Source organism: Pagrus major, chromosome 11 (genome assembly GCF_040436345.1).
Source record: "Pagrus major chromosome 11, Pma_NU_1.0".
In the NCBI taxonomy this organism is placed as follows: Eukaryota; Metazoa; Chordata; class Actinopteri; order Spariformes; family Sparidae; genus Pagrus; species Pagrus major.
In genome coordinates this window covers 33,648,384-33,661,904 of record NC_133225.1, presented here as the reverse complement: position 1 = coordinate 33,661,904, position 13,521 = coordinate 33,648,384, and the positions used below count along the sequence as shown (strand labels likewise).

The following is a 13,521-nucleotide window of genomic DNA, read 5'->3' as shown; positions in this document are numbered from 1 at the left end:
TACTTTAATCCGTTTACAGGACAGTCTTGCCCTGTCGAAAATGGTGCGGACGTTTTATCGCAAGTATTGCAGCAACAAGCCTAAGCAGTCAATGCAGATTCTACGTGTATATGTCACTGGTTCCTCCTAATCACCCTCCTCCAGGTTTCCCCAACATTGGCTATGTGAGCGTTGAAGTTCCCCAGAAGAACTACAGAGTCCCCAGGTGGAACCCCTTCCAGGACACCACACAAAGACTCCAAGAAGGTACTCCAAACTGCTGTTTGGTGTGTAAGCACAAACAATAGACTATGCCTTCCCACCAGCACCTTGCTGTTGCATAGAGGATGCTCAGCTCCCCGCCCCCGCCCACTGCCAGGCACACAATGCATCTCTGTGAGTGGTGAGCTCACAGAGGGGCGGCCCCATGTAGCTTCTTCGGGCTGAGACCAGCCCCATGGGCTCAGGCCCGGCCACCACACTTGCCAGCAAGCTCCCCTCCCAGATCTGGCTCCAGGAGGGGGCCTTCGTGTCCCCGTACTGGGTAACGCAATCTGACCCTGTGGTGAACGAATCATGGGGTCTTCTTGAAAATCAAAAATGTATATTAAGCACTATATTTCTATAGAAAAAAAAACAAAAACATTCAATAAGCATCAATGTGTTAATCTGAATGGCAAACTTACGTGTGAACCTATTTAGCACTGGGGTGTTTTCCTCATCTGAACTGTCCTCTGTAGGCAAACAGAGATGGTACAAACAGCAAGGCGGCATGGACAGTGAAACATACAGCTCGACACAAACTGATGTAAGCAGACATTAGCAAAATTAACACAATTATGTTAGACAGCTGCTAGCATGGACAGAGAAACACAGAATCAGAACACAGCAAGGAGAGCATGTTGAAAACTTTGACACAGAACAGTCATGCTTGGACCTGTGTTTTGCTCTATACTAGACAGAAGGATAACACAGGTGTTAGCAACATGCCGCCGATATAAGTTTATTAAAGTCTTTACACATTCTGTGATCTTCTGTCTTCGATCTCAGTTTCCACTACAGCACACTATTATTATAATTACACTGTAAAATGTTCTTCTTTTATTCTTTTATTTTCTTTACTATGAGAATATTCTCTTTGAATTTAAAAGTCACTATTTCCATTCCCTTCTTAGCTATGACTTGAAGGGTAACTCCACTAATTGTCCACATTAAATTGTGGGGAGTACTACTGCATATGTGAAAGTAGTAAAAAGCCTTTTATGACTCCAGAGGAAGCTGCAGGTAATCAGAAAAATTCCCTACACCAATGTCACTTATTGGTGAAACTGCATTATAGGTAATTTAGGCACCAGGTTTTAAAAAGGAAAAAGAATGCATAGAATAAAAAAGGTGATATCTCTGTTTCTGCTGTATCAGTTTTTGATCATTTGTTTTTAAACTGTCCATAATGAGTCCAACAGTGTTATAGGAGTGCAATGCTAGACCAGAGACCGCCTACATCATTCACCATGCAAATTAGCCACTGAGTGACATTGCTGGAGGGAATTTATCTGATTACTTGCACCTTCCTCAACCACAAAAGGCTTTTTATTACTTTTTCACTTATGCAGTAGTAATCCCCGAGACCTGTAATGTGGAAAATTGGTGGTATTACCCTTTAAAACAGAGGTCCCATATCCCGATCACCACTGAATATTCTGATTAGGTGATAGACTGGGGCAAATATAACATTTGGACTAGGAAAACAAATCAAAAAGATTTTTGAGAGAAGGTAACAGTTAACTACTGGTCCCAGAAAGCATTGTAAAAAACAAACATCCAATTACTGAGCTGTCACTGTGCTGAATAAAGTTTGAGGGCTTCAATGTGACTTCACTTTTGGATTTTTGACTGCTTTTGAACAATGTTTAAAGGTTTGGTTTCCAACTTCAACAACAAAGTGTTCAAAATACTGTATGTTATCAGGGGTTGAGACCAGAAAAACAGCACTGCAGTAGAAAACTGTTCTTGGCTGTTGCTTTACATGACACTTCTTTTAGTCGACTGAATATGACACAGAAAGGCCAGTTGTACTAACAGATCCATGAGTTTGAAAGTGTATCAGACGCTAGAACACTGCACAGTGGTTTATAATAATTAATTGGGATGAAGGATAGGCCTTGGTCCAGAACAGACCTCATTAACTTTTGACACAGACCCAGATAAAGGGACGAATCTAGGAATTCTTTCTCACTTTCTTTTAAGCAACATTATGTAAAAATTTACATTTTATGTGATCTGGTGCCCCCCACAGTTTCTGAGTGCAACACCACTGCCATAAATACAAATCCCAGGTCGGTAACAATTTGTCAGACGTAATGTAGGTGCTAATTACAAACAAAAGTCATTAAATCATAACAACGCTATGTGTTGAAAACTTGTATCTTGAAGTAAACATGTATGTAACGCTGTGATCCTACCCTCTCACTGAAGTTAAATAGTTCAGAAACAAGTGATGGGGCCAGATTGGCTGTGACAAAGACACCATTCACCCTATAACAAGACACTGTACTATCAAAATGTTTTTGAAACTGTTATCTTAAAATGTAAAAATGTTACATTATGTTGCTTTCACGTTGCAGGATAGGGTGCACATTCTTGATAATATCTCAGAGAATAATGCATGGATCTTGCATAAAAAAAAGGGATAGGCATATTTACAGTCGTGGTCAAAATTTTACACACACTTGCAAAGAACAGGTATATAATGTCAGTCTTGATTTCCAATGATTTCTACAACGTGTATTGTAGAGTGTGGTTCAATAATAAATTTATTATAGTTCTTCTGAAAATGTGACCAAATCAGCTAGGTCAAAAATATACATACAGCAACTAGAACTATAAATTTTGGTGGTTATGGAAAGTTGTGGCCTGTTAATTTCTTCTAAGTGATTATGATTGATAACAGCTGGTTTTCTGGGCTCATTTTAGTAAGGCTTATTTGAAATACCCATTAGACTCTAAGGAGCTCAGCATTGATCTGAAAGAGCACATTATTGATTTGAACAAGTCAGGAAAGTCACTTGGAGCCATTTCAAAGCAGTTACAGGTCCCAAGATCAACTGTACAAACAACTGTTTGTAAGTACAAAGTACATGGCACAGTTGTGTCACTGCCACCATCAGGAAGAAAACACAAACTATCACCTGCTGCTGAGAGAAAACTGGTCAGGATGGTCAAGAGTCAACCAAAAACCACCAAAAAGCAAGTCTGCAGTGAATCAGAAGACAGGTGTCAATGTCAACAGTCAGGTGTGTTTTACATCAACATGAGCTGAGAGGCTGCCATGTTAGAAAGAAGCTCTTGATCCAGACGCAGCACCTTAAAGCTCGACTGTTCCCAGTGAGCAAAAAGTGGTCTAGATCATGTCTTTTAGACATCATTTATGGACATCCAAGACATCTAAAAGACGTCCTCTGGGGAGCCAGAATGAAAGTTTTTCATACGTCTTTTCTGGACTTTGTCTAGACGTTTATATATTGTTTATCGACTAATTCTGGCTGTCAGTGGACGTCCAGATCATAGCCAGTATGAACGTCTATTCTCAACTAATTCTGGCTGTCAATGGACGTCCAGATCATGGCCTGGCCATGTCAATAGTCAGGCCATAATCTAGACATCCACTGACATCCAGAATTAGTTGAGAATAGACGTTCATACTGGCTATGATCTGGCCGAGTGACATTTAACAAAATTTTAGAATTATGTATGTTTTTGACCCAGCAGATTTGGTCACATTTTCAGAAGACCTATTAGGCCTGGGTGATAAAACAATGCCAATATGTATTGGCGATAGACACGTCATCAATTGCAAAAAGAAAATAGTTTGATATGTTGATGAAGGTTCTCAGTCATCGAGGTCATGGTAATTCTAAGTGCTGTATCGTAGGCAACTGGACTTGTTTCAGTTTCTTGAAGATGTTTCACCTCTCATCCAAGAGGCTTCTTCAGTTGTGGGTGTGTCAGAGTCATTAAGGACACGTGTGAGCGCTGAGTTTCAGAGTCGTTAGGGCCACTTGTGGGTCATTGACCCAACCGGCCTTCATGTGGGTGCTAGGGCTAGGTGAGCCCAGGTTTGAATGGTTGTTAAGCTGCCTGGGGAGAGAACTCAGTACTGCATTGTAGGTGGGTGATAAGTAATGTCGTAGGCCACCTCCTCTGTTCAAAGATGGTTGTTCCAGTTTGACACAGATGGATTCTTTTACTCCTCTTTCAAACCATCTGTCCTCTCTGGCCAAGATGTTTACATTGTTGTCCTCAAAGGAATGATTTTTCTCCTTCAGATGTAAGTGGACAGCAGAGTCTTGACCTGAGGAGTTGGCCCTCCTGTGTTGTGCCATTCGTTTAAGGAGAGGTTGTTTTGTTTCCTGAATTTACAACATCCTGGCTAGATGCTACGAGTGACACAGAAACAGCTTATCGTATCTTTTCTGCATATTCTGAACTTTAAATGGGAGCAGCTGTAACGTAAGCAATTTCCCCTCGGGGATCAATAAAGTATTTCTGATTCTGATTTAACAGGTGTGTAGATTGGTTGCACCAACATCGTGTGAGCCTGGTGATCAAGTAAAATACTTCTCATCTTATTATGGATCCCACCTTAGTGCAGACCAGCTCTACACCGCCTATAAAACTGTTCGGTCACACTGTGACTGCAGTAGTGTCCCCGCAGCAATTACAACTACCTCTTTGGCCTCCTGCTGGTCTGCTTCTGCCGGAGTGCCTTTGGGTTCGTTATGCAGAGCAAACAGTCCGGCTGGCTGCCGCTGCTCCGCCATCTAGCCTGTTCGCTCTACCTACGAGCCTAGAGACACTGTACCTGTGACAGCCAAAGTGATCGGCGCGACAACTTGGGCAACTATGGCTCACAATCCACCGCACCGGCTCTGCTGCTGGTCGAGTGAAGGAAACTTGCTGACAGAGAAGAAATTGTGAATAAAAAAAGGACAGGTCAGCTTGTCGGTATGACCGTATTTTTTACTTATTTATGTAATTTTATTTGTGTTAAAATAAATTATGACAATAAAGAGAGAAACCTTTTTTCACCTGGTCTTTAAAAATGATAAAAATAGGACAGGTAATTAAAAATGATCAATAATTATCCATATCGACCGATATGAAACTTCACTATTGTGAAAGACTTTTCAGCCATATCACCCAGGCCTAAGACTTATTGAACCAAACATCATGAATGTTTTTTGTGACCAAGTAGTTTGTGTTCCACTCATTCCATCACAGAAACATGAGAGCTGTAGAAATCATTGGAACTCAAGACTGCCATGATATACACCGATCAGGCATAACATTATGACCACCTGCCTAATATTGTGAAGGTTCCCTTTGTGCAGCCAAAACAGCTAAAGTACTGGTTGGTACTTATAAGTGTTTGCAATTTGATGCGGATCCAAGTATGTTAGTATGTTTTCATAGAGGGCTGTCTTTTTCAGTCGCTTTGTGGTAACAAATAGGGATAGAAACCTGCAGCTACCACCAATGTGAAGTTGAGATAATGGGGACTTGTAAAGGTACCACTGGTTTTCATTTCTCTTTGAATCTACCTATTATTCTTCCACAACACAATGGAGTTATGATTCCATCTGCATTGTTTTGTTGTCCTAGGGTTAGCTGTTACAGATCTGATAAACTTAGATTATGATAAAGCAGTAATGGGTGGTTTCAAATTTAGAGTGATACAGGGCTATCCAGTTTGGTATTGGTATTCAGGCTTGTCTGAATTAAAGGGGAGTGCTGGGCCTTGGCAGAGGAATGCACTCTACCGAGTGTCATTCTACACTGAACAAAAATATAAACGCAACACTTTTGTTTTTGCTCCCATTTTTCATGAGCTGAACTCAAAGATCTAAAACATTTTCTATATACACAAAAGACCATTTCTGTCAAATATTGTTCACAAATCTGTCTAAATCTATGTTAGTGAGCACTTCTCCTTTGCCGAGATAATCCATCCCACCTCACAGGTGTGGCATATCAAGATGCTGATTAGACAGCATGAATATTGCACAGGTGTGCCTTAGGCTGGCCACAAAAAAAGGCCACTCTGAAATGTGCAGTTTTGCTTTAGGTCAGAAAACCAGTCAGTATCTGGTGTGACCACAATTTGCCGCATAGAGTTGATCAGGTTGTTGATTGTGGCCTGTGGAATGTTGGTCCACTCTTCAATGGCTGTGCGAAGTTGCTGGATATTGGCAGGAACTGGAACACGCTGTCATATACGCCGATCCAGAGCATCCCAAACATGCTCAATGGGTGACATGTCCGGTGAGTATGCTGGCCATGCAAGAACTGGGATGTTTTCAGCTTCCAGGAATTGTGTACAGATTCTTGCAACATGGGGCCGTGCATTATCATGCTGCAACATGAGGTGATGGTCGTGGATGAATGGCACAACAATGGGCCTCAGGATCTCGTCATGGTATCTCTGTGCATTCACAATGCCATCAATAAAATGCACCTGTGTTCGTTGTCCATAACATACGCCTGCCCATACCATAACCCCACCGTCACCATGGGCCACTTAATCCACAACGTTGACATCAGCAAACCGCTCACCCACACCACGCCACACACGCCGTCTGCCATCTGCCCTGAACAGTGAAAACCGGGATTCATCCGTGAAGAGAACACCTCTCCAACGTGCCAGACGCCATCGAATGTGAGCATTTGCCCACTCAAGTCGGTTACGACGACGAACTGCAGTCAGGTGCATGCAGATGAGCTTCCCTGAGACGGTTTTGTCTGAAACGCCTCTGGAGACGGCTTATGGTAGAGAAATGAACATTAAATTCACGGGCAACAGCTCTGGTGGACATTCCTGCAGTCAGCATGCCAATTGCACGCTTCCTCCCTTTTAGATCTTTGAGTTCAGCTCATGAAAAATGGGAGCAAAAACAAAAGTGTTGCATTCATATTTTTGTTCAGTGTAGTTTCTAAATGTAAATGTTTGTAAGTACAGCCAGAACATAGTCATTTGGTACTAACAGATTGCCCAAGAAACTCTTGTTTTTCTGTGTTGAGGAAAAAACAAAACTATTGTTACAGTTTACACCTTAAAATAGCCATTTAAAGCTGGAGTGTGTAAGTTATTTCTGGCGTCATCTGGTCAAGCATCAATAATAACCTTTCAGCATATTGTAATTCACAGTGTTATGACAGAACACTGGACTTCTGTGTCTCCTCTTGGCTCTGTATTCAGGCTTTAAAAAATCAGTGCCGTGACGGCAGTGTTCAGCCAATCACAGTTCATTTTACAGAGCAAGCTGTTTTGGGCGTTCCTATTGGTTGCTCGACCAAAGTCGATGAGCGTTCATGTTCCGTGAAGGTGCAATGGCAGACGTCCCGGCAGGAAAAGCCGCTATCCCAGCATTACCAACAAAAGTGTACACGGCTAAGCAAGCCAAAAAAAGGAAGACCGATGTAGAGAAACGATAGTCTAAGAGGGAGAGTGACAATAGATGGAATAAATCGCGTGTAAACACAGACAAGCATATCTGAGGTGGAGAGAGCTTTGCGATAGCATCGGGCTGAAGTTGGATACTGAGCTTGCTGTTCTTCTCCTGGACAGGTGAGCCTCCAATGCAAGTTTTACGTAGCTGATAATCTAAATGTGTGGTAGTAATTGGCTGTGTAGTTGAAATGACCGTGAATCTAATAAAGCAGGCGGTTTGTGGTCACAATTGACGAGTAATGTTGTGAGTTGATTAGCTTTATGCTAACCATAGCCAAAGGCTCACGACAGCTACAAGCAAGTCAGAGCCAAAGTCAACGTCAAATGTATTGTCAGTACCGTTATATATACACAACATACAGAGGACGTGTGCTGTGTAAATATGGATGTGACAGTTATTATTTATTTTCAGGTTACGGTGAAAAGAAAGAAGTGTCTGAATAAAGTGGTTGTCTCCGATAGTCCGTGCATGTGGGGGTAATTTACTTTAGCGTTATACGTTGTTTTATTATTCTTAGCATTCACACCTCTTTCCCGTGATATATAAGTGCTGCTGTTGTCATTAGATTATGCTGTATAAGTATCATGTCAGTATGACAAATATCGTGGCTTTATTAGTGCCAGACATGTAGGCTATGTCATGCTGAGACGTTTGCAAGAAATAATTGTTGTCCGTCTCTATCGCTCTTCTAAACAATGCAAAAGTGATGTTTGTTTGTTCATACGTTCAATTTGTTCAGGAGAGAAAGGTAAAGTACTTTCTTACCTGTAATTCGGCCATGGCAAGTGTATGACAGAAAAGTTCCGACGTGAATATGCCAAGCGCTACAGACGCACGCGTCCACGAGAACGGTGTGGAGCTACAGAGGCGAAACAGGGAGGGGAGGGGGGAGCGCAGTTGTTTCCATCCCAGTCTCATGTGTTTTTCACATATTCTACGAACTCCAGCTTTAAAGGAACACAATGTTTCCATGCACCATGACCTACATTTTTGCCAGTGTCGCTAGTCTATTTGGTTAGTAGTAAAGTAGTAAATTGGAACATTTTGTCAACAGTTTTCTAGTTATCTTCTCAGTCACCCAGGTCATGGAGATCTAAACGTTTAGTTTAAGGGCAACTGCAACAACCAATGAGCTATTGCAGTTGCCCTTAAATTAAAGATCATAATTACTTTTCAGGTCTTGGCCTTTACATGCAACTTACAAACCAGAACAAAAGAAAAACAGTCATAAGGGAGTACAGATGATCATGTTGCATTCTGGACTGATAATCAATTACTGTGTTGCATTGTGTATGCTGTACAGTTTAGTAAGCAGTGCTAAGGATGGGGCAGTAGGTCACTGCTCTGAATGTTTAGACAAAATGGCTATAGTATTTACCTTGCTCTGTGCTACAGTGCCACTGATGAAAGTTGCGTCCAATGAGAATGAAGCTCCTTGTAGCGCCTGGAGGCTGGCTCAGGTTCTGGACAAGAGGGAATGGCACAAATACCTCTCCAGATGGGGGACAGCTAAAAAGGTTTAAGAAACAAAGAAAACCATTATTGTGGAACATATAACACTTAGATATTTTCTATTAACATTACACCAATTTGCTCAGCTAATTATTATTATTAAAAAACTCAAATTTTCTGCCAATGAGGGCAAAATTGCCATCTGGCTATGCAGAAAAAGCCCTGCAGTGGTTGGTAAGTTTAGGGTTTAGCTTCACGAATGTCTGTACATGAGAAAATCTGTCTCTTAACTCTGCCCCCGCTGTGGCACAATCATCTGTCCCATCAACAACTCTGTTTGATTGCAAATGAGAAAATACACTGATATTTAACTGAGGAGGAGCACTGCTGTGCATCCCTCTGTGTGTGATAGTTATACACGGAAAAGGTCACACACACTTCAGATTCATACAGATTCCTCTGTTGATTTTATAACTACAGCTTTTAGATTTGCTGATTAAATGTGTAACAATATTTGCTGCAGTGACAGTGAATGGAAACATTTAAAATGACTGAAAGCAGCCTCTCTAATTATAAAATCAGAGTGTACGCCTGTTGTGAACCCACCTGTGTAGGCACATCTTACTGTCCTGAATAATGCATCCTTTAAATTGCAAAAATACTGCGTCTTTGATTTTAGACCAGCTTTTTGTTGTTCTACAGCACTTTTGCTTTATTCTGCCTCAAGGTAGCAATCTGCCATCAGTGTGCCTGATCACACCTCACTTAAGACCAACATGCCCAGGGGGACACAGATGGGCACATTTAGTGTACATTTGCTATTTACACAAAGGGGGGGCTGGGTATGAAAATGACAACTGTGTTGGCCTGAAACTAGCAATGAAACTTGTGCTGCCCTGTGCACCGCTTTGCACCGGGCATAAGATAGAGCCCTAAGAGATAAAAGCAACTAAAATAACGGCTCACTTGTACACAATAAAACACATTCAAATTTCAACTGAAGGGTAAAAATGGTTTGACGCGTAAGCAGCTGAAATGTCAGTTGTAGACTAAGAGATTAAATAAGTTGAATTATCAGTTGAAATTTCATTTTATTTGGAAGTACTTGTTCGAATCACCTGCCCCCTCAAGTGGTTAGCTAGCTAGCTAACATGAGGGCAGTACAGTATGCTGGGCGCATGCTGTAAACTGGCAACTACCACGACTGTTGATCCCTGACGAAACACAGATATCACGTGATACCACGAGCATTATACTACTGGCTGCCAAACCTTGGTAGAAGCTGGAACCAATCATCAGAATTCTTACATAGAGATGAACAAAACAAACATTGTAAAATTATTCATTCACAATCATACTAATGTTTTAAAGGAAAAGGGATACTTTTATTCTGCACCTTTCTACAAGTTCTGTAGATGGATTATTTTTAAAAATAATTTGTCTACATGAAAATGTTATCAGTATGACCTCGTGCCTGTGATAGTTGAAGTCTGTGAATGTCAATTGGTATGTAAGCAGTAACAGCAGGTAAAATATCTGTTGAAGTCAGTTTATGCAACTAGCAAGGTCATTAAAGCCTTGCCAATACACTACAGTAATAACAAGTTCATATCATAGCAGTATGTGACAGTAAAGTGTTACTTTTGAGGGAGAAATTTTATTATTCAGAAATCGAAATGTAATTACAGTTTTGAAAAGGGATCAAAATGACCAGTAATTTCATAGACAGCACAAAACACTCACCATCTCTTTTCAAACGCCTTCACTGTTGTATCACTGGCCAGAAAACTGACCAAATTAACAATCTCTGACAGAATGGAAGGCAGAAGGAAGTGCGAAGCAATTTCAGCTGTGCACTGCTGAATGGAGGGGCAGCCTGTTTACCAGCAGCCAGGTCAGAAGGAAACAGGGAAAGAGTGAGAGGTACTTCAGCTCACACAATATATAACCTTTCATCCTCTTTTTGATCAAATGCAGAAAATATGGGAGAATATAAATAATACTTACTAAGTTTAGCCATGAAAGTGATCCATGGCTCGCAGGTAACCTGGTAGATGGGGTGAAGAGTGCCTACATCTCCCTCCTCTAACTGGGACACCTGCCTCCTACACAGCAATTAAAACCCCAGTGCAGTTCATTAGGACATTTTTGCAGGTCCTGTAAGACTGAAGGATAACAGCTGGTAGTTTAAAGGCTTGTTGCTCGCTATCAATAACACAGTTATTTCTTGGCCCACTCCTGAGAGTTTTGTTATTCACAATTCTAAGTCAAGAAATGAATGGCAGTGCTAACCCATTGTCCTCTAGCAGTAATGCTTTGCATAATAATATTGTGCTGTGCATGTGGACATGCCTAAGAATTCACATATTAGCAATTTGTCCTGGGGTCTCATATACTATCCAATGCAGAAGTTATGATCTATAAAAAACAAATTGACGGTAGAATGTGTGTACCTATGGATAAACTTTGGCCATGTATACAAAAATTTTGGGGACAGGGGAAATTGGTGACGCAGATGGCGAGGTGGTGAATTGAAGCCAGATTAATGTTGCCTCTCATACATTTGATTTTACTTTATATCAAACCTAATTATAGATCCAGCTTATCATAAAGATTCAAACCAGCAGTGTTATTTGTTACACTTCGTCACCTTCTTAAAATAATGGCCTAAGTCACTTATTCCAGAAGTAATTTGGCCCAAGTCATCTAATCCTCTTATCTTATATAACTGACTGACAGCATTATTTGTATGTCAATAGTCATCTATTGTCATAACCTTTTTGTGTTAAATGATTAATAATAATATATTTGGTTCAGTTTTTTCTGTTTTTTGAAAAACTTGAAAATTTGATTTAGGCCATTATTTTAAGGGTGACGACTTGTAGCAACCCATAAATATTCCATGAGCACCTTTCAAATGTAAAAGATTTAAGCCAAGTCAAATCTCAAACCAAAGCCAGCTCAGTATTTCATCGGTGCTATCTCACCATCCCTGGAGGACAGAGGAGAGGGCTGAACTGTATTGTAGCCTTTTGACATGTTACTATTAACATTTTATTTTGATTTGTGCCACTTGTAACATACCTGTAAATTCAATCATTTAAATTTTTTACATAGGTCACTTTAGATGCAGAATGGCACTTTTTCCATGCCACTGCTAACAAAACATCCGGAAATTACAGACTTTACAACAATAAAAGGGTGACATTATATTCATTTTACTTAAATCTTTGCTGCCATAGTATTCAATCAATGCAGTGATGTTACTTGTATAGCTGTAGTTACAGTATATCTCACCTCTGGGCCTGCTCAAGCTCCACAGCCATAGCTTTCTCCTGGCTCCACTGCTGCTTTACATTCTCCGTTTTGTGTCTTCGTCGTGCTGCTCGGCCCTCTTCCCCTTTTTCTTGCACGATGTCATCAGTTGTCTTCGGGCTCCCAAGCTCTGATGTCTCTGGCTTACTCTGCAAGGATGAAAAGGATATACACATATATAAATAAAGAAAAACTACTCTCTCCTGTGTTCGGTCCTCTGTTCACAAGAAATTACCACGACAATATCCCTTGATAATAGCTTTTCTTGTGACCTGATATGGGGCGCAGGCATGTTGGCAAACACAACGACCCCTTCGGCCTCTGTCCTGGTCTGGTGCTGCTTCTCTTAGCGTCACCCAACCTCCAGAGCAGTTCTTCACTGCCAGAGTGTCCCTGGGCTCGCTAGGTGGTCGAACGTTATACATACCAACCATGAGAAAAACACAAGCACAATCCAGAAAGCCAGAAAGGAATTTATGGGGATGGGTCTTGTCCCAGGTATTAGGGGGGCGACACCCAATGGCTTGGAAGGGACGTGACAAATGCAAGGATAATCAATGCAATAACATGCCGGTCTGGGCCGAGGTCACTGTCATCATGATTTCAGCAGTTATAGGCTAATGCTTCAGGTTCAGGCTTACTAATTAATTACCATATCCACGACCTATGACAAGAATTTTAGCTTAATCTGCCTCAAGTTGCAGAGGTTTACCTTCAAATGTTTAAGATTGTCAACTCCCTGTAGGGTTGGTATATTGCAAGACTGACAAAGTCATATTTGAATAAGTAATGAATAAAAAGAAAACACATTACTTTAGTAAAAGTAAAAGTCACCCAAAAACATTGATACATATTCTGAAAACTTTAAACTGTTTCAATACTCGGACACATGGACTGCTTTAGTGCCCACATAGCCCCACCTCAAACAAGTACATTTACTTAGATGCTGTTTTTCTTAACACACAGTACACAAGCCTTGTTGTATTTATCTTATAAAATCAAAAGTTTAAAGCCCTCAATGTTGTGTAAATTTTTCCCCATGGTATCCAACATGGTGTTGAATATCATTAAAAATGTTCTACTTTGGCTCTGATGCAGCATGCAATCTGCAAAGTAACTAGTAACTAAACTTATCACATAAATATAGTGTAGCTGAAGTATAAAGTAGCAGAAAAATGGAAATACTAAAGTACATGTACCTCAAAATTGTACTTCAGTACAATACTTAAGTGAAAGTACTAGAGTACTTTCCATCACTGAAGACTGG

The 13,521-nt window shown here is 40.8% G+C and overlaps 1 protein-coding gene across 2 annotated transcripts in view; it reads right to left on the bottom strand.

Moving 5' to 3' along the window:
* szt2 (SZT2 subunit of KICSTOR complex) overlaps positions 1 to 13,521 on the bottom strand; it is a 225,559-nt gene that overhangs the window by 82,764 nt on the left and 129,274 nt on the right. For both annotated transcript variants that reach the window (XM_073477051.1, XM_073477052.1), the window contains 5 exons: positions 12,237 to 12,403; positions 10,947 to 11,044; positions 10,683 to 10,815; positions 8,866 to 8,996; positions 666 to 713 (listed from right to left, as the gene is read on the bottom strand). In XM_073477051.1, the coding sequence (XP_073333152.1) occupies positions 666 to 713; positions 8,866 to 8,996; positions 10,683 to 10,815; positions 10,947 to 11,044; positions 12,237 to 12,403 (577 nt within the window). The remainder of the gene's footprint in view (positions 1 to 665; positions 714 to 8,865; positions 8,997 to 10,682; positions 10,816 to 10,946; positions 11,045 to 12,236; positions 12,404 to 13,521) is intronic.